Source organism: Semicossyphus pulcher, unplaced genomic scaffold (genome assembly GCF_022749685.1).
Source record: "Semicossyphus pulcher isolate SPU_LCO1_2020_fin unplaced genomic scaffold, fSemPul1.0.p SCAF_18, whole genome shotgun sequence".
Taxonomy (NCBI): Eukaryota; Metazoa; Chordata; class Actinopteri; order Labriformes; family Labridae; genus Semicossyphus; species Semicossyphus pulcher.
In genome coordinates, this window is record NW_027211691.1 from 3,150,608 (window position 1) to 3,177,186 (window position 26,579).

Here is a 26,579-nt window from a genome sequence, read left to right on the forward strand (position 1 = left end):
GCTGTATCGCAGCTGGAGGAAATCTACTGGACCGCTTCCAAAGGTTTTTGTTCCTATGAGTCATTTCAACACCCAGATTTGTAAAAATAGGGCCCAGGTTTAAAAATACCGAACTTCTCTTTTAATACATTGTTGGTGTATTATATTTAACCCAGCGGTGGAGAAGAAATGGTTTTATTTCTGTCCCCTATGTGCTTCACTCGGCCGTCTGAGAGAAAGAAAAGGGTAATTTCCTGACAAGAGCCGGTGATTTCCGTAATAGAACCGGAGGTGTTGAAAAGCAGCGTGATTAAATGGATTCCAGAGGTCTGAATCTACTGAGGGTCCAGTCGGGGACAAAGCCCAGTTGTCAAGTTGTACCGACAGGTGTACTGCCATTTTTGAAGCAGCAGAAGAAAAGCTGAAAGAAAGAAAAAGGGGCAGATAGGACGGCCGCCTGGGGAATAGGGGCTCAGTCAGAGGGTGTTGAAAAGAGCCTCCACCTGAACGCACCGCTGCATCCTAATAACTCCTCAGCCTCCGAAAAAAAAAAGAAAAGTAAAACACCTCATGCTCTACCTTTCCCTTCTTTCCTTCGCTTCACTCTTTATCCGAGCAGCTGTGAAGGGCACACACCTGGCTGCCATCCATCTGGCCGCATGTGTGAGTGCATGCGTGTGTTTGGATGTGAGTCTATTTAAGGAGGTCTTGTGCCGGGGTTCTGGGGTTGATTGCTCTCACTGCCAGTATTGTTCATGTGGATTCGGCTGCCATGGCAATAACTACGCACGTACAGTACAATCTGGCCAATGACAGAATTACAGCACCGCGCTCTCTTAAGCTTCCTGTGGAGCGGGCTCATGACCGGGCTGTTGACAGCTCTTATCTGCTGAATATAAACATGTGAATGGAAAACACGCAGCAACAGCTGCTGAGATGCCCTTTAGCAAGGCACGCAACGCCCAAGGACTCGAGTGGAGCAGAGAGCAGAGGCCTCTATCTCCGCATGTTACATCTTAGAGCTGGAGAGAGAACGATGCAGGGTCTCGATTCTTCGAAGAACTGTCGAGTGAGACCAAAGCAAATTTACTCAGCTTAATTACTGAGCAATCTTTGTAGGCAATGAATCACCCAAAAGTAATTTTTAAACATTATTTAATCTTAACCAATTCTCCCGTAGTCCACAGTACCAGCTCTTTGATGCCTCAGTGTTTTCTTCACACCTCCTTCCCCTTCGTCTTGGCCGTAAGCAAGAAGTCAAATGCACAAATGCTTTTCTTCTGGTTATTTTTCACAGGTTCTCTTTGTTAGACACCTTTGGAAATCGTCGCCGAGTAGAGACTAGAGTGGTTATTTTCCTCTAAATTGATCGTACCGGGTGTTAGACACTCAACAGAACTCTGTCAGCTGAAATGAACCATTTTTTGCGTCCCATGCGTGAGGATCTGCAGCCCCAGCCCTGCAACAAATCGCCTTTATGGTAATTTTTAACAAAAGGCCCCGTGGATGGCACAGGCAGCGAATGTCGGGTTCTTAACGTGTCAAAATTATCCTTCAAAGGGGTGTTGTTCAGAGGAAGCCTCTGTTGTTTGAGCGCCAAATTGCTACCTGGTGTTTTCAAAGTTCTCCACCGTCCCCGCTGTTCCTCCACCGAGCTCATGACTGTGGAAAAGAATTAGCAGCACTCGGCTAGACAGTACGGCCAATTGACGATGACAGCCCTGAGATGTGTGACATGCTTGCCATCTATTCGCTTTCTTCTCCTGCTCCCCTCATCTTTCCCCTCTTTATCTTGTCTCCCGCCTGCTCTCCATTTTCTTGTCATTCACCGTCCCTGCTCTTTCAATTTTTGCTCTGCTAGTCTCTGTTATCTTTTCTTTGTTCTCTTTGTTTTTTTACCAAAGTTAAAGATTCACACAGCCACTTCAACGTCCTTGTTGTTGGGTTAGGCAACAGTTTGCCAACTCTGGTTGGAAAGTTCAGTCATCAGCCCGAAAGACTCTTTGTGCAGTTTTGTTCCCTCTTACTTTAAAAAGCTTATTAGCGCAGCAGCAATGCAAGAGCCATGACAGATATGCATATTACTTTATTTCCTTTTTCAAAGCTGACTCATAAAAATAATAAATCAAAGACACATTTTATCTTTTCTTAATACCCACAGCAGCAAGAGGAAGACGACTTGGTGCTAACCCCTGATGGTACGCAAGAGTTCATGACCTTTGAGATCCCGCTGAACGACTCAGGCTCAGCAGGCCTGGGGGTCAGCGTCAAGGGCAACCGCTCCAAGGAGAACCACGCTGACCTGGGCATCTTTGTGAAGTCCATTATCAATGGAGGCGCTGCTAGCAAGGCAAGTAACTCTGACCACTTACGCTCTGACCACTAGGTTATTGATCTAATTGATTTCTTTCATTGTTTTGGTCTAACCTCACAGACCTGCAGGTAACTACAGAGTCCTTGTTGTGGTTTGGAAGCGGTCACTTGATGCTGATGCTGTTTAAGTGGCATGGCTACAATACAGGAAATGTGCTTCCTTGAGGCAACAAAGTGGTCTTAAATGTTATTTTGCCCTTGAAATTGTAAATTTAGCAGCTCATAAATGTTGTCTGAAACAAGAGATTTACAACCTCAAAGATTCTGATCCTGCCCGTTATTAAGTATTTCCCTGGTAACATGATTGTATTTGTCTGCAGGACGGACGCCTACGTGTCAATGACCAACTCATCGCAGTCAACGGGGAGTCGTTGCATGGGATGACCAACCAGGATGCCATGGAAACGCTCAGAAAATCCATGTCTGTAGAGGGCAACAAGCGAGGGATGATTCAGCTCATCGTCGCCCGGCGGGTGTCCAAAAACAATGAGGTAAGCCTTACTGTCAGGGAGAAGTCACGCTGATGTGCGAGAGACTAATTAGCCTCACGAGGAGTCACATTTAATTGCCTTTGTTTGTTCTTTTAGTCAGTTCTGATGGTCATTAGTATTCCAATCATGAGCTCCTGTAAATCCACGATGGACTGTGCATTTCACTTCCCCCGTGTCCACACGCATACAGTACAATAACTGCATACACAACCTCAACTTAAACCAACGCATGCTTTAATTCAAACCCTGTCTGTGGATGAGTGGATGACATATCCAATGAAGAAGAGGGATAGCTACATTTCAACCGCGCTCAGTGATAAATGAGAGTGGCTCTCCTGTCCCTAATCTATCACATAGGTTTTTGTTGCTGTGAGATAGCTAAAGAAGGACGTTTATGAAGCGACCACACCACTATGCAAATCTTCAAACAGTCCCATTTCCTGTGTGAGATAGGTGATATCGTCTCACATTTCCCCCATTCTCTGCGCGGGTTTCTTTGCCCACAGTGGGCCTTGATATGATATCTAAGAAGCACTTCACTGACTGTGATTGACAGGCCTGCGGAATAACACTGTAGGATAGGCAGATAAAGGAAAATTTATTGCAGCTAGGTGGATATTTGTCTTAAAGCAACAGTGAAGAATATTGAAAGCAGGGGACTTTCATGAAATGCCCGTTGGACGCGGAGCTAATCCCAGCCCAGCTGCCCTTTAGAGACACTGATTATTTCACATCCTGAATGCAAACCTGATTTAGCTGAATGTGAAATGCTGAGCAGGGTCTGACTGTATTTCAGCATCGTTGAATCATTTGTGAATGCTTCCACACAGTCCTACACACGTTCCCTCGCCCTGCAGCCAGAGGTTGTAGATCAGGTTTGATTAGTGTTTCTGGGACTCTAATTGGAGCCTGTGTCCCGTGGCTGTGTGTCAGTTTGGAGTGCCACGCTGAGCCCCAGTCCCCCTCGCTGCCCTTCACCCTCCCTGCTAGCCCTCACCCTCTGAGCACTTTGTCTCCCTCTCCACTCCTCTAACCACAGATCACCCCCCCGTTGCCCTGTGCGCTCTGTTTTCTTCTTGTTTTAATGTCAACTTCTTTCCCCACCAATATGTGGTGCACCTGGGTTTAACAGATAGAACATATAAATACAGGCAGGGACTGACAGTTGGATTGTCACAGTTATCACTCATACATTCCCATACAGACATGTGGCATAGAGACACATCATACTCTGAAAACCACGCCCACTGGTGGGGGAAATATTGGTGCAACAATATGCATCCAATAAACATAGCAAAACACCCCACAACATATCATCATGTTAAAGGATACATTTAGAGCCCTGTTCTTCCTGCTGATGACGAACATATTATTTCTTGTGTCCACAACAAGTCTTATTTCTTTATAAGCTGCTGTTCAGTTCTCTTTAGTGTTCTTCTTTTTGTTTGTAAAAATCACACAGGGCAGGAGCAGAGAGGGTAACACCTTGTACTACAGGAAGCAGCAGATTTAATTATGGGTAACACAAATCCATCCATCTATCCGTTGTTTTATACTCTACTTAGTCGCAGGGGGCTGGAGCCCATCCGAGCTGTCATTAGGCGAGAGGCGGGGTTACACCCTGGACTGATCAGCAGTCAATCACAGGGCTGACACACAGAGACAGACAACCTTTCACGCTCGCATTCACACCTACGGGCAATTTTAGAGTCACCAATGAACCTAATGAGCATGTCTTTGGACTGTGGGAGGAAGCCGGAGTACTCGGAGGGAACCCACGCATGCACGGGGAGAACATGCAAACTCCACACAGAAAGGCCCGCTACGTCCGAACCGGGTTCGAATTAGCTCATGAACTGTTTTGGGTTTCCTTCCATCATCACTCACTCAAGCCTTTTCATACATGTTTTAAACAAATTCAAAATGACCGTTTAAACGTTGGAAACGCCATTTGTACAACAACATCAGCGTACACAAAACAAATGACTGCAAGCTAAGAGAGGACAACAATAATTAATGGTGAAGCATCCAGATTAGCTCAGGCGTTAATGAGTCTGATGGAAGTTGGCACAGAGTTTGACATGCCACTCTTGGTCTTGAACGCTCATACCCCATTCACTTGTGTTAGGCCGGACTCATCACTGCACGGAAGACATGCAGCCCCGTCACTCGTTTGATTGAGGCCACTGTGCTGACACAGTCATGGTGCCAACAAAGAGAAACCAAACGCATGCAGTGTTATGCAACGCCACGCTCAGAGTTAGATCACCTTCTTCTGCCCCTTGTTATTGTTCACCTCATGATTGTCTTAATAAAACATAAAGGAATTTCTCTTGTGGTCACTTTTGGGTGCAGAAAAAACACACTGCAGCATTTTTTGAATCTTGTTATCCTTGAAACAAACGGATCTATAAGTTCAAAATTAAATGCACACCAACGCAGCCCCATGCATTCTTCTTTTTAAACCTGAGAGCTGTTTTTGGTCTACCCCTCTCTCTCTCTCTTTTTACCTTCTGGCCCTCTCTCCCAACGAGAGGGGAGGACAGGTGTCCCTGCGAGGAAAGCACAGCCTCAAGGTTCAGCGAGTTCTATCACTTCGGTCCAGTCACTCTGCTGTCTTCTTTAATCCCTCACCAGCAGGCAGACAGGTAGACACATCGACACTGAGCAGACAGTTAAGGTCACAGACAAACACATTTTTAGAAACGGGAGAAATATATTTTTCCATTTCACTTTCGCTCTGTCGTTGGAACGATGGAGGATGATGTTTTTACTTTACTTTATTGGATAGAATTTAGAGAGAAAGACGAGTTTGTATGAAATTTGACATCAGTTCGATGATGTTGCATAGAGACTGTAACATAAAGGAAAAAGAGGTTTAAAAGCACGTTTTAGATTCAATTCTTCAAACTCCCATTACAGGCAATCCTGCTCTGCTTAAGATGCAGTGTTGTCTGGAAGCTAAGTGCTTTGAAAAGGTGCCATAAAGACACCAGAGAGAATCTAAATATATCTGAGTAGAGAAAAAAAAAGGTTGTAAATGAAGAATTTAAGGTCAGTTTCAAACCAAAACTATAAACGCAGAAGTTAAATGTCAACACAAGCTCCCGGCAGCTACATCCACCTCCCCCTATCTCCCCCTGCTCTGCTGTGTCGGCCAGGCAGATATGTGGGGAGCCAGCGCCAGTTTGCCACTGTCAGCCAGCCGAATGGGAGCGAGCACTGGAGGCCACCATTGAAATGAATCAGATCCATCACTGTCTGCAGGGGAGAGGAGCCGAGCAGCCCAGCCTCATGCATCAGAGAGGGGGGGACTTCGATGGGCGCAGCGTATCCAGGCCACCCCGCGCCATGAAAATTACATTGATTTCATCATCTCTTGGTCCTGTGGGCTGAAGAACAATCAAGTGTGTTAGAAGAGGGCAGTGTTCTGTTTCGTGGTAGTTTAGGCTGGCTTGGTTTTGGGGGTGTTTGTGGCATCCATTTTCTTCTTCTGGAAATTGTGTGAAAGGCTGTGACCCTGCAGGAACGCACACACACAGGCATATGATGTCTACTTTAATTACACACGCTTCCACATACTGCCCAAGGTCTTCCAGAAGCCCATTTGCTTTGAGCAGGATTCAGGGTTACCTCCATCGAGACAGATCCTCTCAGTGGCACAGACAAGTGTTTCAATAGGCTGGTTTGTACTGCTGATGACTGTTATTAGGCCCATGTGTGATGTGAAGTACCTGGTCTATTTATGCTGCCATTTAATCAGTGAGTGGTCTTTGCCTTGGGTTAAAATGAGATTTTTCATCGACCTTGAAATACAAAGAAAAACTTCGGCATGATTGAGGAGTCTAACAAAGCAGAGCGCTGCATTGAGAACTTTTTTATAGACCCAGAAGGTCTTCATGAGCCTGATTCAAAATCTGACAAGTGTGGAACCAGATTGTTCATAAACAAGCATAAAAATACTGTCTTGATTAGTCCAGGGAGACTCTCTGGGCTCGTCTCCTCGTCTCCTCTCTCCTCCATCCTCCTGCCTGTGACCTGGATCTCAGCCAACCATCTTGAAGGATGTCTCAATCCCTAAAATGTTTGTCAGAGGAGCGCTGAGTGAGGACGCACAGGTGCATCCACTGCAGAAATGTTTTTCACAACCATGCAGTATTAGAGGTGTTAGACACAGCTGGGATATACATAACATTTAGTCATACAGAAGGTGTCATGAACACTGTTATGCTCATCTGCTAAAGATAGAAAAATATATCAGCGTATCGTAGTAACCACCCAACTGACATATAATTCAGCTATACCGCATGCACATATTTAAAGTTGGCATCTTGAAGATCTCAGTTTCGTTCTCTTTGGCGGCACCTGTGGCGATTAACGGTTATTGCAGGAGCACACTTCCCAGATATCCAGACAGTGTTGCATGTGTGACGTCCACAGTTGGCTCTGGTTGTAACTCCTGATTTTCCTGGCTGACGGTCGCTTTCCTTTTTAGACTGTTTGCTTCATCTGAGCGTCGAATTTGTTTCTTCTTCTTTGGATTTTCACTTCTTGTTGAAGTTGTATCTGTAGTCATCCATCTGTTCTTTGTTTGTTCAGCCATAGTAGATTACTGTTTACTCGCAACACTTGCAGAGAGCGCAAAAGCAGCCGCTTAGCTCCGCCTACCCTCTCTGGCAGACCAACCACTGCTGGCTGATGGAAAACGCGTCACTAACTGGGCACTGCTTGTGACACCCAGTCTGTAACGCTGCAGATGCAATTGCATCACCATTGTGTTACCTCATTATAGATAGATAGAGACTTAAAAGACATTTATTTACATGAAATGACTTTTATATGACAGTTTAACCCCTGTTGCCTTGACTCCTGTCTCCTCCTTGCCTCCTCTGCTCCATCTCTGGTGGGAGGGACTCAGACTAGTCCAAATACTAACACCTCATAATGCATTTAATTTGCAATCACAGAAAAACAGTGAAAAAAGTTAAAACAACTGGAATATACTTAGAACACACAAACACAGATCCCCACGCACACGCGCTCTGCAGCAGAACAATTAATTTCCTCTCTGTTCTGGTTCCACAGATAGCCCCCGTTTGAAAAACTACCACTCTGCCCCAGATAGTCGAGCGATATGATTGGTCACTGCCAATTTGTTTGAAGCATTGTAATTGCATCGCTGCTTCAGAGACTCCATAATTTCTCCGTCTATATCTGAGTTCTATTAATATATCCTCACATGTGTTTAAGCAATTAAATTTATGAAAAGTCATTTCAATTCAATTTCTTTTTGCCACACTTCCTGAATGTTCTCCATCTTCCACATTTTTAGGGCAGAGACTGAACCTCGAGTCACAAACCCAAAGTTCTCCGACTGGATCAAATGCAGTAGTTTTACGATTGAACATCGATTTGTTTTCAACTTTCTGCCCAACAGATTTTACTTCTTCTCGTAAAAATTAACAAATATTTACTGAATGATTTGGACTCATATCTCAGGCTTTCTTTACCATGTATATCGCTATTTCTTTGCAACAACCTGAAGATAAAATCCAGAGAGTTTAATTGTAGGTTTGTCTCAATGACTGTATAAATGGATGACGTGTCTCCATCTGCTCTCATTGTACGAAATTGATGCAAAAATAGCCGCCGTGACAGGCACTGCCAACTTGCGATGGTGACGTCATTTTGAGCCAGAGTTGCGCAGTCGAGATCGGCGGATGGAGCCACTTCCGCTAACCAAAACACACACTTAAGATCCCTCACGTCGACGTGTTTAACAGCAGAACAGCTTCTTGTGTTGGTCTGAGGTTAAGTGACCGCCTTTCCTCCTCTACTCTGCAACTTGAGAACAGATCGGCTGCAGGAGCCATATTTGTCAACAGAGCTGTCAATCATCATTTTTACAGCATCAAATCCAAAACCAAAATATCTCTCGAGGATGGCACTGCCATCTTGCGCTGTTGACGTGATCTGGAGCCAGAGACCATGCAGTAGAGATTGGCTGGTGGAGCCACGGGACCAATGCCCCGCCCTTGTGTTGATCTGAAGCAGATATTCATGCTTATGGAAAGTTCAATGACTGTAGTGTTAGTGTTAGTTACGTCTCCTCTCTCGTTCCTCCTCTACTCTGCTACTCGGGAACAGGACGCTGCAGGAGCCCCATTTGTCAGCAGAGCTGCCAATCATGAGGCCACACCCCCTTTTTATAGCATCAAATAACTAAAAGTAAACTTGTCAGAAAAATGAACACTTGGACATAACTCAGCATGATAAGAACTAACTATAATGACAGAAAAATTTATTTGACGTGTATTTTGATTTTATAGTTTGACTCATGTCCCATCTGTTAACATGGAGGAGGCGGGCTTTATGAGCTATACTGCAGCCAGTCAGCAGGGGGCAATAGAGAGGGTTTGACTTCACTTTGAGGGAGCTGTCATGTCGGCCATCTTTTTATACAGTCTGTTGTTGTCCACTGCAAACATATTAATGATACAGTACTTGCAAAAACTATTTTTCACTGGCTTGAATGCAATGCCCAGCAATGCGAAATAATAAAAACTAGTATTAGACTGAGGTGAGAGGTGAGCTGGATTGTGCGTTACAAAAGGATGATCAGTCACATCCGTCGTGGTAGTCACAGGGACCTAATTAAAAAGTTTATACAAGTGTGATCTTTGTTCTTTGGTTCCATCCGCTGTGGCTGAATCCGTTATCTGAGCAGAACAAAGAAGCCTGTTTATCATGAGACATCAGCAGAACTCATTTCAGCACAAGGCGGATTATCACAAAACCAAACTTGCGGCTAATGTTCGGAGATTATGCCAAAACAATGAACTGGATATTATTATCTGATCTTCTCAAACATGCGTGCCCCTCGTGCTCCTCTTCTTATCCTGTGAACTTTCCCTCCGTGCTGGATGTTTGCTTCCGTCTGTTGCAGCAGCCGTGGCAGTTCATGACATTACAAAGGTATTTATCACGCCAGCACCCTGCCGCAGACAGACTGATGATAAGCAGGCTGGGTTTCGTTCCCCTGATTTGAAATGCATCACACAACGTACCCATACGCCTCTCTGTGCATTTGTGATGTTATTTATGACAGAGCTCTCCTGCAGACATCGACTATTTTTGACAGACTGGCTGTCTCGTGGTTTTTTTGTTGTCCTTCTTGACGGCGCTGCCGCAACCTGCCAATGAAGCACTGCATTAATCAGAGCGACAAAAACTTCCTTCCACAAAGATGCTTCCCAACAAAACCTGTTTCATCTTCACCGCTGCATGTTTGCCACGGAGGAGCATTCTACATGTCTACACGTTGAATTTCACAGAGGACTATTTTTACTCTCCGTCATACAGTTCTCGTGATAACTTGTTAGACGCAGCTTCTGCCCAAGGACAGCAGTGCTATCATTTCAGTCCCTCGCTTCACATATTTCTAACTTTCACTTTCTTTTTGTGCTTGTCTCAGCAGAGCTTCCTGTCATGACCGCCTTAAGACATAAATGTAAAGCCTTTATGTAAAGCATCCCCCCCCCCACTTTGACCACCTCAAAGACTTTCTAGTCCAGAAACTGCAATTATGTAAATACCATGTGCTTGAAGAAACCACTGCAGAGTGGTTTCTGTGCATTTAGTCACCTGAGAAATGTGTTTCTGGCTTTGCATTTTCTCATTTCCTTAAGCCAGTGACAAGGCACCACGATTATAGAAATGTCCAGCGGTTGCTGCAGTTTTCTAAGTCTGATCTGAATCGTTTTGTCTACTTTGTGTACGACTTAAAGACAAGCTCCAGTCATGTTTTAAGACATATACAATGCTCTGTTTGAGAAAAATAACTTGTGAAAATCCTCCCAAGGCATCTCCTCCTTCTCCCTCATTAAAAATTCCCCAATCTGCATTGTCCCGCCCACTATGCACTACGTTTCTCCTTTCGTAAAATTACAGCCGAAAACAAATCACGTCTCTGCCATTGATGAGAGGCAACTTGTTGAAACTTAGCTAGCTTGATATGTAGTAATTAGCAGTAGTAACGTTAACGTTAGCAGTAAGTAGTGAGTGAAAAATGACAATGATGTTACAGCTGGCTCGCGCATCGCCAAAGTGGTTGCCATAGGTTACACATAATGATATGCATAGCGTCACCCCGTCTATTAACGGGATTGGCTCCTTAAGTTTGTGACATCACAAACCTGCCAATCAGAAAACATGTTGTGCAGCCTGTCCTCGGTACACTGCAGTTTAAAAGCAGACAGGCCCAGCCGTGGAGATGACTGCTCATGTTGTCCCTGATATGTCTTGTAGTGCATGAGAAACACCACATGGAAAGTTTAACGTGAAAGTGTTCTACCATCGATGGTTGTTATAGTACTCATTTTATCCCATTAGAAAGATGATGCTCTCAAAATCCTCCTGTCCTGTTCTCAAAGCTCCCGTGAGGAACTTTCTGTTTGTGTTGATTTTGGCGCCCCCTGTGAACAAAGCCGTATCTCTCATCACTCTGATTTTGTCCTGTACATGCTGCTTCTCATCCTTCTTTCTATAACAGTCACATGAATCACTCACACTCACAATTTTTGCCCTGGAAAATCTAAACAAAGGCAGCGAGCAGTTAATCACTTCCTCTGACACCCACCTCCCGCCAGCAGTTTCAGGCATTAAAAATAACTATATAGAAATAATCAATGCTGTCGCTGATGGTCTGGTTTGCTTTTGTAGGTCATATAGAGTCATCAGAATTAATTTCAGTCCGTTTCATAACCAGAGAAAAACTCACAGGAGCTTTAAGTGAAAAAAACACAGCATATAAAGTAATCTTGATCAGACTTCTCACATAGTTCCCTGATTTATTTCTTGCTTGTCTCTCAGGGCTCAGTAGGTTTTGATATTCATGACAGTTAATTAATGCCAATGCTTTGAATTGACGGAATTTGACAGGCTCAGATCAGCGTTATGCATACAGATGACAGGGAAGCATGAAAAGTGAGGTGGGGTTAACCCTCCACGTATGTAGGCTGACATGATAACATGAGTCAATATTTCATACAACAGAAGGTTGAAAAGCAGAGAAAAAGCCCACATTATCTTTGGTTTATCTTTGGCCATTTCCCTTTTTAATGAAAACCAACCTTCCTTCTGTTTTACACTTACCAATAGGGAACATGGTCAGCTAATGGGCGAGCTGAAAAAGGCTTTTATTATTGATGAGAAGCAGCAGGGGCTACAGCAGCAAGATCAAAGCAGTTGAGACCTTATTCCCTGCGTTCGTGTTAGCATCGTTGCATCATAGGACCTTGCAGAAATAGAAGCTTAGTTAACTCTGTGAAGAGAGTAGATGCAACCACTTACTCTGTGTATAAAGGAGCACTGAAGTAGCCTCCTCCGCATGCCAATGGCCCTGTTTGTAATCCATTCCCAAAGCATAGCTGTTAGTCACTAAGAGAACGTTTATGCAAAGAGACAAGGGGGAAGGAAGTGGCTGGCCCTAACAAAAGATGCTCGCTTGGATGAGAGAAGAGCTGATCGATAGGGCCTTGAGAGAGCTATCAATCAGAGCCCCGGCCTAGTAAATTATGGTTTTATTAGTATTGAGCTGACCACTGCTGGGAGAGACCTTAAAACATTGAGATGCTGGGCCACATCACAGGCTCGAGAGAGAGAGGGAGGGATATCTCTGTCGACCCCCCAACCCCAACCCCCCACTTAATATGGAGGGATTGTAGCCCAGTTAGATCATGACATGTAGGGACATCGGCTCCCCCCGTTGTCATAGCTAATAGCAGTGATTCATGAAAAGAGTATCGGGTTAAGGCAAAGAGCAGTGCACTCTGGGAAATGGAGTTTACAATAAAGCAGTGAGTAAATTGAGGAAAGTAGATCGCAGAGCAGTAGAAATGCAATTCCAGCACGGCTGGGCCCTCATTCCCAGCCGGCTCTCTGAGGACTAACTCATTTAAGAGCGGCAGGGGAAACTCAATAGGACCAATTGAGAAAATAATATATTGAATCTGGTGGTTGAGTGGGCTGTTTGGGCTCGGTGGAGGACTGCAGAGGTGAAGTGTGTGCTTTAGTGTCTGGAAGCCAAAGTGCTGTTAAAATATATACACGTGTATGTGAATACACGTAAGCGTATACATTCCTTTCACTTACCAGCATAGTACAAGTGACGTTAGCTTGTTAGCTGTGAAGGATTCTGTTGCTGAGTGCTTGAACTTTGCTTATATAAAAAGAACACTGTCAACTCCAGACAGGCTCCAACCTGAAATACAGATCCAACTAAAGAGAGGAAAAGAGACTTTTCTGTTGCTGTGGCTGTGAAAGAAACGTTGGGTTAGAAAAGAGCCGGATTCACCTCTTATGTGCGTCTGAAGTTAAAGGGGACGTATCTTTGAATGGATATTCTCTTATTTTGCATGGTGTTTATTATTCATAGTCTTTTTCCAGAATGACATTTTTAAAAAGGTCGCCTCTGAAACGGGCCGTTCAGAACAGCTGCAGGTTTCTACGTAGAACCGTGCTTTCGCTGAAATCGACCAATCAGCATTCACCTCAGGCTGCCTTCTCCCACTAGCTTGTAGTCAAGTCGTCAAGATTTCAACCATTCCGATACCTCCTGCCGATTCTGGCTCGTACATATAAGGCGGAATAACCGATCCTAGAGCAGCCATGTTTTCTACAACTTTGGAGTGACACTGCAGTGTGGCCCCTCCCCCACGTGGGATCGCACACATGGGGGAGGGGCTACACGGTCACTCCAAATACTGTCAGCCAATCGTGGCTAAGGTCTAACCTTTGAATGGCAAAACAGCTTGTTTGTTTCAGGAGGAAGGAGAGGCTCCGGAAAATACTTACATTAAAATATGTATACAATTTTTAAAATGAAACAAACTTTTAATAAAATATGTCCCCTTTAAAAAAACCCTGATTATGTTAGAATGATGTCATATTTTTTTAATAAAGTAGATTCATCAAAAAAACAAAATCATCCCACTCATCATTGTGACATGTTTGGATTGTACTGTTTATCACAACGTGACGAGATAAGAGGAGTCTTATCATATGTTTTACTAGCTGAACCTACCTGTCAACAATGAGGTCAGTACGACCCTATTAATATTGCTCTATGGATTGCCATGTTGGCCAAAGAGAAAGACAACAGTTGTTGGATGGATTGCCATGAAAGTCTGTGCATTAATTCATGTTCCCCAGAGGATAAAGCCTGCTGACTTTCTTTTGGCACCACCATGAAGCCAATATTTAGGGTTTGAGGTAAATGTTTCCACAACTGTGGGATAGATTGTCTTGCAGTTTTGTCAAACACATTCCCAAGAGGATGAACTTTAAGAACTTTTCATACAGAGCAAACATTGGGATGGAGTTGGTGTTGTCCCGTGGTCGTGTCTGGTTTAAGCTTAGATCCCCATGATTTGATATGTCAAAGGCACCAAGACAACAAATGTATTGAGTCTTCAGCTGAAGAAACAACCATGTGGTCAGAGTTAAACCTGATCAGGAGTTAATCTCCTCTTTGGTGATTTCCCATCGGTGGGATGTTTTTATGAAATGGAAGTTTTGCGAGGAAGTCCTAAAAGACCTGGACAACCACTTTGGGAAGCACTGGCATTAGTTGAAGCTCCAGGTGGATGTGAGAAGTTAATGAAAGTGGGGTATCTAGCCAGCAGAGAGGTGAGCTGTGCCCACGGCAGGATGCAGCAGCTTAAGGTTTGTAATTACAGCATTATGGTGGAGGTTGACTGGATTAGGGCCACGGCAACGGGCTGAGACCAGGATAGAAGGCCGGGAAATGGCCATGGACTCGGAATTATTAGCCTTAGTTGACAGCTTAAGACCAGCACTGTCAACACACAGCTTCTTCTCCCTCATCGAGTCCTCAAGGTCAGGCAGATGCTGATGCACAGGGACAACACGTGTGTGCGTGAGTCTGCATTTACCACCACTGCAAATAAACACACACATACAGGTATCCCACATTACATTCACACATAGACAAAAGCAGCACTACCTTGATGCACACACACAGGTGTGCTCGGTGAGTCCAGAGGGAGCTGAGCGGCAGATGATCTTGACTGGGCTCAGTGTGAGTCACAGTGCTCCGCTCTCCCCCTCAGTCAACAGGATAATCCACTCTGAAATGACTAGATTAAGGCAGATTAAACACATGATGAGGTGATGAGAACCGGCGGTAAGAAAGCGCTGAAATCTCAGCAAAGACACTGAAAAGAGAAAGGAACACATCCACTCCCGGACAAATAAGCCCATTGATCAACTTGCTGTTTCTATTTCTAAGTTTTAACAACAAGGCATTTATTTGTCCTCGGGTTTTCAGTTGATGGTTTTATTTTCTGCGGTTGGGACTTTTCCTTTTTGTCTTTGAGGCGTTTGTGATGATTGATGATGTCGCTAACTTTCCAATTTTTCTTCTGCGTATGTCGTTACTGCTGCCTCTTCTGCCGAAATGGCAAAATACATTTGTGTTCGTTGACATCAGAGGATAGTTTTTAGGAAAATACTCAAATTTTAAATCACTACTGTAACACTTCATGTCAGAGAGCAGAGAGTCCAGGCTTGTAACAGTCAGATCAGGCAGTCAGACTTCCCTAAGTCAGTCAACATCGCCGCATTAGCATGCACAGATGCAGACTTAATTAATACTGGATACACAAAGATTAAACTGCTGCCATTTTGCCTCTGTGTTAACTTGATTCTAAAGTCTATTTGCTATAGAAGCCAATGAATACTTTTAAAATAAGCCCGTTCAGCTCTCAGAGATAGAGAGAGGCAATGACACAGTTGTCTTTCTGAGATCTACTCCTCTTGACACATTCAATACAAAGTTTTCATATCATTTGGTTTCAGCTGCCTGCGCTCTTCTCCTCTCCGTCCACGCACTTTCTTACCTGAACCCTCCATCTTCCTTCTTTTCAGCGCCTGACAAGTCTCCTCCAGATCTGTAAGAGATTAAAAAGTGCAGACAGGGGTTGAGTAAAAGAGAGAAGCGAGTAAAATAAATCTTCATTTCGACAATTTGAACCTTATTGAGTCTGAATCATCCAGGGACATGCTTTTTATTATAAGGCTGGCAGTGGCCGTGGCTCTGATTGTAATTGTGTTGACCCAGCCCCCCTCTCCTTTCACACACACACACACACACACCACCTCTCTCCCTCCCCGCTCCTCGCTCTTATCAACACGCTGTTCCGATAACGTCCTGCGCTCTCAACCTCATTAAACCTCTCATTTATATTAAACAGCCGATAAGTCCTTCTAACCTGGTATGCGTCTCCCAGGGCACGCTACTCCCACGAGAAGGCGACTTGGCAGCACCCACGCTGCACTGGGATCTCAGCTCCCACTCATCCTCCCTTTTCTTGTTATTCCTTCTATTTATTTACCAAAAAACTCTCTCCTCCTCTTCCTCCTGACTTCGGTCCTCCTGCTGCGGTTGTTGTCTGATCTTTTACTCCCCTTTCTCTTGGCCGGGAGCCAGCGGAGTGTTGTGAGACATCAATATTAGCCAGGGCCTCCTGGTTTAAAGCATGCTTGAGGTACAGAGTTGAACTATCTAGCTGTGAGGGAGATATCTGTAATAGGTTGTGTACAGGGAGTTCAGTGCATTCTCGCGGCTGCCTACAGGCTGATATGAAGCATTGTGGGAAATAAAGCCAAGGCCCAGGCTCTATTCTCCGACTGTCTGCACGTGGATGTGAGATTTTCCTGCTGCCTTCTTCCTGAGTCTTGCTTTGGTGGCTCCATTGTCTCTCACAATTGACAGACTATTGGCTGTTGAAAACTGGACGCCGTATCAGGGCCCAGTGGTCCAAGACCAAAAGACTAACCGCTAACCGTGTCCCCCTGTCAGGACTGACTCGTGCACTGAGCGCGCAGTGGGCTCAATAACCAGCAGTGCGGCATATCGACCACATGGCAAATGTCACTGGTCCATTTACTGGGGCTCATTGTTAGAGACAGCTGTCTATCGGCCTATGGGAAATCTATGGAGCTTTATCCAGCTCGCACTACCACGGGAGCCGTTTCACACTGCTGAGCCAGAAAATACCCACGTAAGCCGAGATGGACGCTGGAGCCCCCAGCTCCATGTTTCCGGAGTATTGATGGCAACACATTAAGAGCAATACGACTTAGACTGAATCCTTCTTCTGTGTGAGAGTTCACTGAGTGTGCACAGCTTCCTGTTTATGTGGTTTACTGCAGAAATAATCTTCCTGTATTTTTGACTTACAATCTTCTTTTCCCCGGTCTCTGCAGGAAGCCCCCGGCAGCCCTCCGGTTTCAGAGCATTCAGCAAACTCTCTACTGGACAACCACGAGCGCCGGATTTCCCACTCCCTGTATGAAACCATCGAAAGCTCTGACAACATCTCCACACCGCTGACTAATATGATGGGACGCGCTGGTGAGTCATATATCATCACAATTCTCCCCCCCTCCCCCCTCAGGACCTTTGTGTCCCTGTCAGATAAAATGACTCCACAAATTTAATTATATTTCTTGCCAGTCACTCCCAGTTCACCTTGATGGGACAACTGGTTGACCCGCTCATTGGATATTTTCTCCCTTGACTTGGCTCCCCTGATCAATTCGAACATCCACCCCAGCCCCTCGTAGGTGTTTCCCTTAAACCCCCCACCAGCATCACCTTCAAAGCCTCATCAACCCCCATCGCTCTGCATCCCACCGTACGCTATTTCACTATTCAAAGCTCTCAGGGATTAATGTCATCACCAATCCTCCCTGCCTTCACTCCGCTCCCGACTGGCTTCACTCGGGTCAATTCCCATTCTACCCAGTTGACATCAGCGGGCTCAGATCTCGTCTCTTCAGGTGAATTAGAATTGGCAATTCAATCCGGGGCCAGTCGCTGCTGTCATCTCAACATCGACAGACCTTTCACATATGCATATGTGCAGGAGCTGGAGGTGATTGCAGCCGTGTAGGGCGGCCATGTTTGTGGGGGAATATGGAGTGTAGTCGCGTGTATCGATACACAGAAGGTTGTTTTATTGTCTTACCTTCCCATTATGTCATCTCCATTCCACCTTTTATTGTTCAAGCATTTCCTATTTCTCCTACTTCCTTGTTTCCTTCCTCCAACCGTCTCCTCGTGATCTCTGCATTACTCCCCGTAGCCCTTTTCATGCAGAGATCCTGCCATGACTTAAAAAGAAGGCCCATAATATGCCTGCTTTTCCCTTTAACACAGAACCAAATATGCTGTCATATTGCTGCCCCGGTGTGCGATTATAAATGGCATGTCGGTGTTCCAGAAGAAACGGTTGTATAACAATAACCGCCCTCTCCTGTCCCTTTTATTTTGTGGTTTATCTCGCCTTGTGTTGGAGGTTAAGGAGCTTCCAGACGTCATCGTTTCCCCAATTTGCCAACATTTTTGGTTTGGCTGCTGAAGGTTAGCGGCTAACTTTATTTTTTCTGCTAACTGCCGGTGGATCGCACACAGAAATCGTCCTCTAAGTGTCACAGGCCTGTCCTCCACCATTTACATCAGCGTTGACTCAGCTCTATAACTACCCATGCTGCAAGTTTAAAGGCATAACAACATTTCTGTCTTTGTACTTTTTAGTAAGGGGGAATAGAGGCACAACACTCCCACCCTGAACAGGCGGTGTAAAAGGGGCCTGTTTCTCCTCTTTCACCTTCCCCCTCCGCTCTCCTCTGCTCGGATGGAGTGAATTTGTAATCTGTCAATGATCCACACTCTCTCCCTTTCCGCCCTTCTCCCATTCGTCTCCCGTTTCTCTCCCCACCATCTCCCTCAGCGCGGTGCCACTCTGCCACTGATCACAGAAGATCAGAGGCTGTGTCAGAGGCATCTGATGGTTAATTAAGCCTCCAGATCAATAGGGCTTGCCCCTGACACTCTGTCTCCCTCTGTCTCTCCCTCTCTCTCTCTCCCTTCTCTTATTCACCCTTTCATCTCTTCTCTCTCCTCCATCCCAAATCAAATGTTCTCAAATTGGTTGGGTTTTCCTCTCAGTTTGGCTTATTTATTCCGCTGGCTCTTCCGCAGCAGTCTTTTCTGAGCGCTCCTGTGATCATAAGCGGCAACTGTGGGCGCACTGATGGAAAAGTTTCTTGCCATTGAAACTTCAAGGGCACCCAGCACTCTTCTCATCCTGCCGAGTGGGAGTCAAATGAGCCAAGTGGAAAAGTTAGGGTTGGGGGGCGGAGTGGGTGCTAAAGCAGTAAGTTATCACAGTCTCACAGTCTCAGATCTCCGACTCGCTTGTCTCGCAGCAAGAAAATGTCAGTTCTTGTTTTTTTTCTGTCTCCAGGCTGCCTCTGAGTCGTGCCCTCATTAACCTGCGCCTACGTTCTGTGACAGGTCTTCATCATTTTTAAACTGACACAATTCTGTTATTCAAATTTCTTATCCTGTCAGAGTGGAGTTTATATTCATGAGGTGAAATTCAGCACCTGAGAAGAGGAAACAAGAATCTGCTGCTCCCAAGGGTCACTCATGTTTCTGCTTTTTGCAATAACTGCATATCTGATGCCATTTCTCTCCCCTTAAAGGGGAATCCTGGTGTTTTTATTTGTTACATATTTCGGAGACATAATTCGGCAAATATTTGAGTGAAATAAACGTACGCAAAAAAAGTGCATTCCTCCCGTAGATCGTTTCAGCCGGCAGCCGAAAAACTGGCTAGAATTGCTCCAACATTATCCCTGCAAACAAATGTGGCTGATCAAAGTGAAAGGTTTTTCTTTTTTGCCACTGACAGACAGACAATATTACAGAGAAAAGAAGGAGAAAAATAACTTATTGCTAAGAGGACTCCTTTGTGTTTAAATTGGTAAACACCTAAGCCATCAAGGCAAAAGAAGACCAACAACTACTGTGTTCTGCAAGATGAAATAACCGTCTGTCAATGGCGTCTAGTTTGGAGGCAAGTTTATTTATAAAGCACCATTCATACATGGAGCAATTCAAAGTGCTGTACACAGTTAAAAACAGAGCATTATGACAGGCATAAATACAGAATACAAAATATAGAGGCTGTAGAGTAAAGACTATTAAGGTTCTAAAATAGCATCTATCTTTCACCAAAAGATCGACCTCACTATCTGAGCATGTTGGTTCTTTGAACGGTCGCATTTGTGCACATGGATTATGTCGCAGCCACGCCAGCCCATTTCACAGCTGCAGGCTGAAGTTTTCTACTGTTGCTCTTCCAAAGATTTTTGTACCCATTAGTCATTTAGACTAAAATAGAGCACAGGTTAAAGAAATACCAGGTTTAGCCTTTATAGCAGGGGTCTTACTGCTGGTGACGCCCCATGTTGATACCACAGATGAGGCACACACACACTTGTCCTCCAAATTCGTGAATAAAAACTTGCTCCCACTCTCCGTAGAAATAGTATGTTAAGTGCTTTTTCCTGGCGTGGCCACCTTATTGTCCATCATAACTCAACAGCAACATTGCTGATTGGTTCGGTTCAGACGTTGACAAACTTTCCGTCACCATTTGTTATTGACAGCTGATAGGCCTATCCTATTATTTTGTATTGGAGGGGGTGGGACATCTGTGTATTTGATTGAATTGAAGTGGGATGAGGCTTTCAAGGTGCATTTAATGTCGTCAGATTTTTTGTACAGAGTCTGTGAACCTCAGCTACTAAAATCCAGGCAGCGAGCGACCGGTAGCTCGCGAGCTACCTGTTGGAGACCCCTGCTTTATAATGAAAGTTTAACAAGACTGCAGAAGATGTAGTTTGTGTTGTTCCTAAAATGCATTGAAGCATTGTCGAGCTGGCATATTTGAAGAACAATTTGAGGAGGAAGATACTGTCTCTCTGTCCTTCATCGTCTGCCCACAAGCATGGGCTATAACCTTCCAGCTCACTGACAACACAGAGCGATGATCTAGTTAACCTTGATCAAATGTCACAAAGTGGACTTTGAAAGCAAAGAGCATCGTGAGTCCTGACATATCGACTCATTCAAGTGCATCTAACATGTCGGTTTTATTCTTCTTCCATTTCTAAGTAGAGCTAAAAATGTGACGTACATTTACCCACTCAACTTTGATTGAACACTTTAAATCAGCAGACAAGGAGACATTATACAAATGTCACCTCACAAAATTGTCTCATCACATTGTTCGACACTATAAAGTGTATTTTTCTGCCTGGACTGTAAATCTCTGCAGGCGAGACAGACAGTTCGTGGTTCCGCTCTCTATATCTTCTGTGATATGTTATTTGAGTCGGGCTCAGACATATTGCCTGGCGTGTGAGATGTGACAGTTGTGGTTGGAGGACAGATGCTGAGATCAGCTCAGCAAGGTCAGGAAGCACACAGCCGCCAGGGCTTGACTGACAGCTCGATGTGGAGTGTATCTTAGACCTGCTAAATTACTGAATCATGAAGGCCAGACATGGGGACAATGGGATACGGTGCGGCACACAGGCAGCGCTACACAAACATACTGTAGCTGCATGCGTACATAAAACCTCTCTATCAGGTTATACTAAGTTTTCCCTGATGCGAGCTGTACATCTTTCTTTATAGCAAATGATTACTGACAAAACCTAAAGCAGTTTGCTTCCTAAAGACGGAGGAGGAGCTCTCTAACTCGATTAGCTCCTCTGCTCTGCTTCTATAAGTGGCTCAAGATTTAGAGGAAAATGGGATGGATAGTTTCGCTGCTCAAGAACTGAAATCCGACTTGTGATCCGATTGTGAGTTATTGTAGTTGGCAGCAAGTCAATACAGTGAAACTGTAACCTCCATATTTCTGCCAACATTTGACTGTCACCGCTAGGCTCTCTATTTTCTGTGAAAAACAGCAAATAGCAGCCATGTCGTATGGATGCCTTATCTCCCCTCACCCAGGTATTGATCAGAAGCTGGACCGCCTCGTCTGCTCCCTGCAGTCACAGGTAGCTTGCTGCCATTCGTGTGAAACAGAAGGAACAGGTCTTCTGGGGGAGATAGGTACAATTGAATGAATTATAGGAATTATAATAACCATGGCAACACCAAAGAATAGCACAAAATGACACCGGGGACATGCTATTAAGTTGGAATAGTGCCATCACATTGATTGTAAGGGCACTTTGCTCCTACCTTCCATTTAGTGTTTGGGGCTGTCATTCAGAACTATCTACTGTGGGGACGCGTGTGTGTGTGTGTGTGTGTGTGTGTGTGTGTGTGTGTGTGTGTGTGTGTGTGTGTGGGTGCACACAGCTAATCAATAGTCAGAGGTAATCCCATTCCCTGTTTGCCTCAGTAAGCCAAGCGATGCTGTGATATTTTCAGCTTTAGCTTCACACACGTGCACACACCACGCATCGAGCAGCACGGCCCGTGGCTGGATCCACAGCTAGCAGGTGGCGAACATACAGTACGTTCTGCTTGACTCGCCGCTCAAATAAAATCACTTCTTTTTCTTTTTTTTCCCCTCTTGTTTCTCTTCAATCCCCCACCGTCCTCTTGCCTTTGGGGGTGAAAGGATCGACAGCCGGCAACGGAAAACAAAGAAAGAAAGAAAGAAAGGCAGAAAAGTTGAATAAATGGGACAGAAATATAAAACTGAGTAAAAGGACAGAGCAGGTTTGCAAAGGTCATTGGGATCACACCCAGCTTCACCTTCCGTTCCGTCTAATTGAAAAGTGCTGGTGGCTGTGGAGTCCACACGCTGGGGTGAAAATTGAGGCCCGTGGACTTTTTGGGGGGATTTTGGCCATTTGGACGAGTGCCTGAGTCAGAATGCTCACCTACGACTGGCACAGGAGTGAGAGAGGGGGGGCTGGAGCCACTCATGCTGGTGTCACACAGGAAAGAAGGTGTTCACAGGATGTAATGTGTGGAGTGCAGGTGCAAAATACTGTGGACGCACATTGAGCCAAGTCCAAAGTTACTCACTGAAACACATCAAAGCAAACTTACAGACTCTGAACAGACAAATCTCCGGGTGTCCCCAGACTCTATTGTCTTCTCTAATGGGGTTAAAGTGGGACCCCTTTCTGAGGACCTGACCGCGCCGTGCCCTCACTTCCAGTGTTTCACAGTTCACAGGCGAGTCCTTTCTGTATGCTCAGCCATCAGAGCAGGAGATGAGGCAGAGTGACCTTTGTTAATTTGGTGTCCAGACTGCTTGAAAGTGCTATTAGCATGCCTCAGTGAGAAATGACATTGACATAAATGGCGTTGCCCGTGGAACTCTCCCTTCTCCTGTGTTTTACCGTACATATGCTGCATTCGTGTGGTGTTCGAATAATCAGAAAAATGCCTTCCTGACTTTGAACATTCATCTAAAAGTCGCCTCAATTTGTCAAAACAGCAGAAAATTCTGGTGCATGACTCGTTGAGTTGTCAGACTTGATTTGTACTCCATTAAGCGTGGTGAGCAAAAGTAGATGTTGGGTTAATTGATTGATTTGTACTTTAGTATTAACTGTTAGTTATTGGGACCTAGATTCTTCTGAGCATTGAGTATTTGGCTGAAAATGTTGAAGACCTCCATATTGCTTTTGGGACATGAAAGACTAAAAGACAGGCTTGGAAGTGAGGGCAGTTCTTCACCCTGTTGATAGGTTGACCTGTGAAACAGAAAGACCTTTGTCGACTCATGGTGATATTATGCAACATTCTTTCCAAACATCAAGTAAAAAAAGTCTAATTCTATCAATATGCCGCCATATGGACCTTCATTCAGCACCTACCAGCCAAGACTCGACTGAAATTGATTGACCGGTCGCTGATCGCTCTGTTCCTGTGTCCATGGGACTCAGTGACACACGTCTAAGAGTAAACTCTTCATATCCTGGACACCTGAATCCTGTCGTATGTTTCTCTCCAATGAAAAATGAGAGTGTCATCAAGCCAATCAAGTAAATGTTCAGATCAATACATTGACGAGGGAATCCCCTGAGAAGCAGGGTAGCATGCTGTTAGGGTGCTTTCACATCTGAGCTTTTTGGTTTGGTTAAAATGAATCATTTGGTCAGGTAGGTAGTTTGGACTTCTGGTGAGGACAACTCACCCGAGGCTGCTTGAAAAGGTCGGTCTCCGGTGCAGTAACGTTTGGTGTGAAAGTTAAACATATGTGATTTTAGCATGCGACTACTAATAAATCTGTCTGCTGATTTTGAACTGTCCAGATGGCAAGTTAAGTTCCCTGTTGCTCTTATCCTCGGCCTTTTGGCAGTTTATTAAGTCCATAAGTGTGCAACCTCGTGATCCCACTGATGACCGCCCCAATATGTCCGAACAAGACACTTCTTTCTTTCAGATCTGTGTGCTTGTCATTATTGAGGTCGATTTGCAAACTTATTAATAATGCCTTTAAGACAGTATTTCTTGTGGGGGTGGGTCCTGATGGGCTGATAAAGCAGGATGACAGCGCCAATACATCCAGCCTGTTTTATATGTCGTACTCCTCTTGGTTTGTACATAAGAAGACAACATGAAAGCGAGCCATACCAGAGCTCTTGACCTAAAGAACTGAACAACAGGTATGAAAGCACCATAGGTAAATGTCAGCAGTATCCTCTGGTAAGCAAAAGGCTTTGCTTTTTAGCAGTGTGTACTTTGCATGATTAGCAGCTGCCCTGACAGCCGAGGCAGCGTGGATCAACTCACAATCTCTCCTCCAGTCAGATCAATAGGCCAAAGTGTCGGTAAGGGAAGGAGGAAGAGAAAGGAACAGAAAGTGTAAGAGTGTGTGATGGACAGAGATGGAGGAAATAGTGTAGAAGAAAGAAGATGGAGTGGGGCTATTAGTGTGACCTCTCACCTTACAGCTCAATGTTTCAACGGGCAACGCTTGGTCAGAGGGCAGAGACAGAGGAGAGTAAGGCTCTGATCCGAGTGGATGGATGCAGCCAGGTGGCCTCTCGAGCCAGAGAGCTCATCTGTCTCTGTCTTCAGTCTCTGCCAGAGGGAGGAGGAACATCTCTGCTTCAATATCATGAAAAAGCTTCCACACATGAGGGTGGCTGGCCGGAGGGCTGCGCATGCTTCACTGCAGTGTTGGAGACTTGTGACTTTGTGTATGAAGATAATACTGTTTGTGCAGGTGTGGGCAGAAGGATAAACTGCTTTCATGAAAGATTTTTTTCTTTGCATATTAAGCACGATGCACGTATCAGAACAAATGCTTGCACTGGGTGGACAGATGGGATGGCCTGACTGTAATGTGACGTGTGTACAGCTCACTTCAATCAAGCATTAACTGAAAAACATCATTTTCACCCCATTTGTCTGTGTTACAGTGATGAAAGTATTTCTTTCCACAAACCACAGTAATAATAAAATTTAATGCTCTGGCGTTAAAATTAACAACCTCTGTAATCTCTTTGACTTTAATATGTTTCAGCTGTTGACTCTGATCCTGTTTAGCCTTCATATGAGGATATTATTGCTGCATAAATCCCAACCAGCAGCATGTGTGCCTCTAGCAGGTTCAGTGACTGTACTGGTGAGGTGGTGTGTAGTGTGTGTCTGCTTCTGTCCAAATGACTCATAAGAAGCTAACTTTAATATCAGTGTGACAAGGGCCAAAGTTTCATAACCATGTTTCCAGTGAACTCTCTCCCTGGGTGCATGAATCACATGAAACACCAAATAGCCCCTTTGTGAGAGGGCCGGCTTCTGTGAGCTAATCATAAAGTGGGCACTGTTTATCCCCATGTGACCTTGTGCACATCTCTCTGAGATGTGCTTGTGACTGCTGATTCATGTGTGAGGGCATCGTGATATTTATGTTTCTTTGCTTTCATTCCCCTGAGTGCATGAAAAGCTCAAGTGTTCTCACGATTGCAGAGGTCATCACAGGCTGAATAACAGTGTTTTGATGCAGGCAAAGATAGTAGTTATGTTTTGTTTTTTATGTGAGAACAGTAATTGCATTCACAGTGCTCAGGTTTGGATGCATGTAGTTGTTTTGCTGTGGTGTCATTAGCAGGGGAAGCACTAAAATGTAAAAAAAAGTTGACCTCAGGTGACCTTCCCCTGAGCAAGATGATGTGAACAACAAATACAACAATGAAAGCACTGAGAATGTACTCACTCATTGTTCTCATTTACTGTTTGTATTTATACCTAAGGAAGGTTATTTACGCCAATTTGCAGGTCTTACATGAAGTGGAGGGAGGCAGACGTAAAAGAAAAAAAACATTATATAGTCTGCTCGGAGTGGCGGTGTGGGCCGATGGGATTGTTTGGGTTCAACAATGCGGCACTTTCAACCAGAGGACCTGGGATGGACGTCAATGTGAAACCAAAAGCCAGTTATATTTTAAGCAATTTCTTTCGTAAATTTTACCAAGTACATTAGTGCCTAAACCTAACCACCAGATCATTGGGTTAACCAAGTGTTAGAAAGAAAGAAAACAGTCCTTGAAACAGACTTTAAATAGACAACACTTTGTGGGTCCGAATGAGAGTTTTGTTTCCGCTCAGAATAATCTCTCAAAAATGAACAACCTTGACCTTTTAGCTGCTTCAGTCACCAGCTAGTTCTCCCTGAAAAACACACAAAAACACTCTTGGTTGATCTGGCAGGAAGTGAAGTGCTGGTTTTATCGCCTGACCCTTTTCCTCTCATCGCCGACTGTGAGAAGCTAGTAAAAGACAATGGTGTTAAAAACAATGAGTGAGCGGCTCCATCTGCACCTCACTGTGCCAAAACACCACTGAAGGTGCCAAAAAAAAGTGTGCTTCCT

At 44.7% G+C, this 26,579-nt stretch overlaps 1 protein-coding gene across 1 annotated transcript in view; it reads left to right on the forward strand.

Moving 5' to 3' along the window:
• The window catches only part of LOC138595814 (partitioning defective 3 homolog), a 409,339-nt gene that overhangs the window by 245,197 nt on the left and 137,563 nt on the right, over positions 1–26,579 (forward strand). The window contains exons 13-15 of the mRNA XM_069667257.1: positions 2,141–2,329; positions 2,673–2,843; positions 17,133–17,280. Of these exons, the coding sequence (XP_069523358.1) occupies positions 2,141–2,329; positions 2,673–2,843; positions 17,133–17,280 (508 nt within the window). The remainder of the gene's footprint in view (positions 1–2,140; positions 2,330–2,672; positions 2,844–17,132; positions 17,281–26,579) is intronic.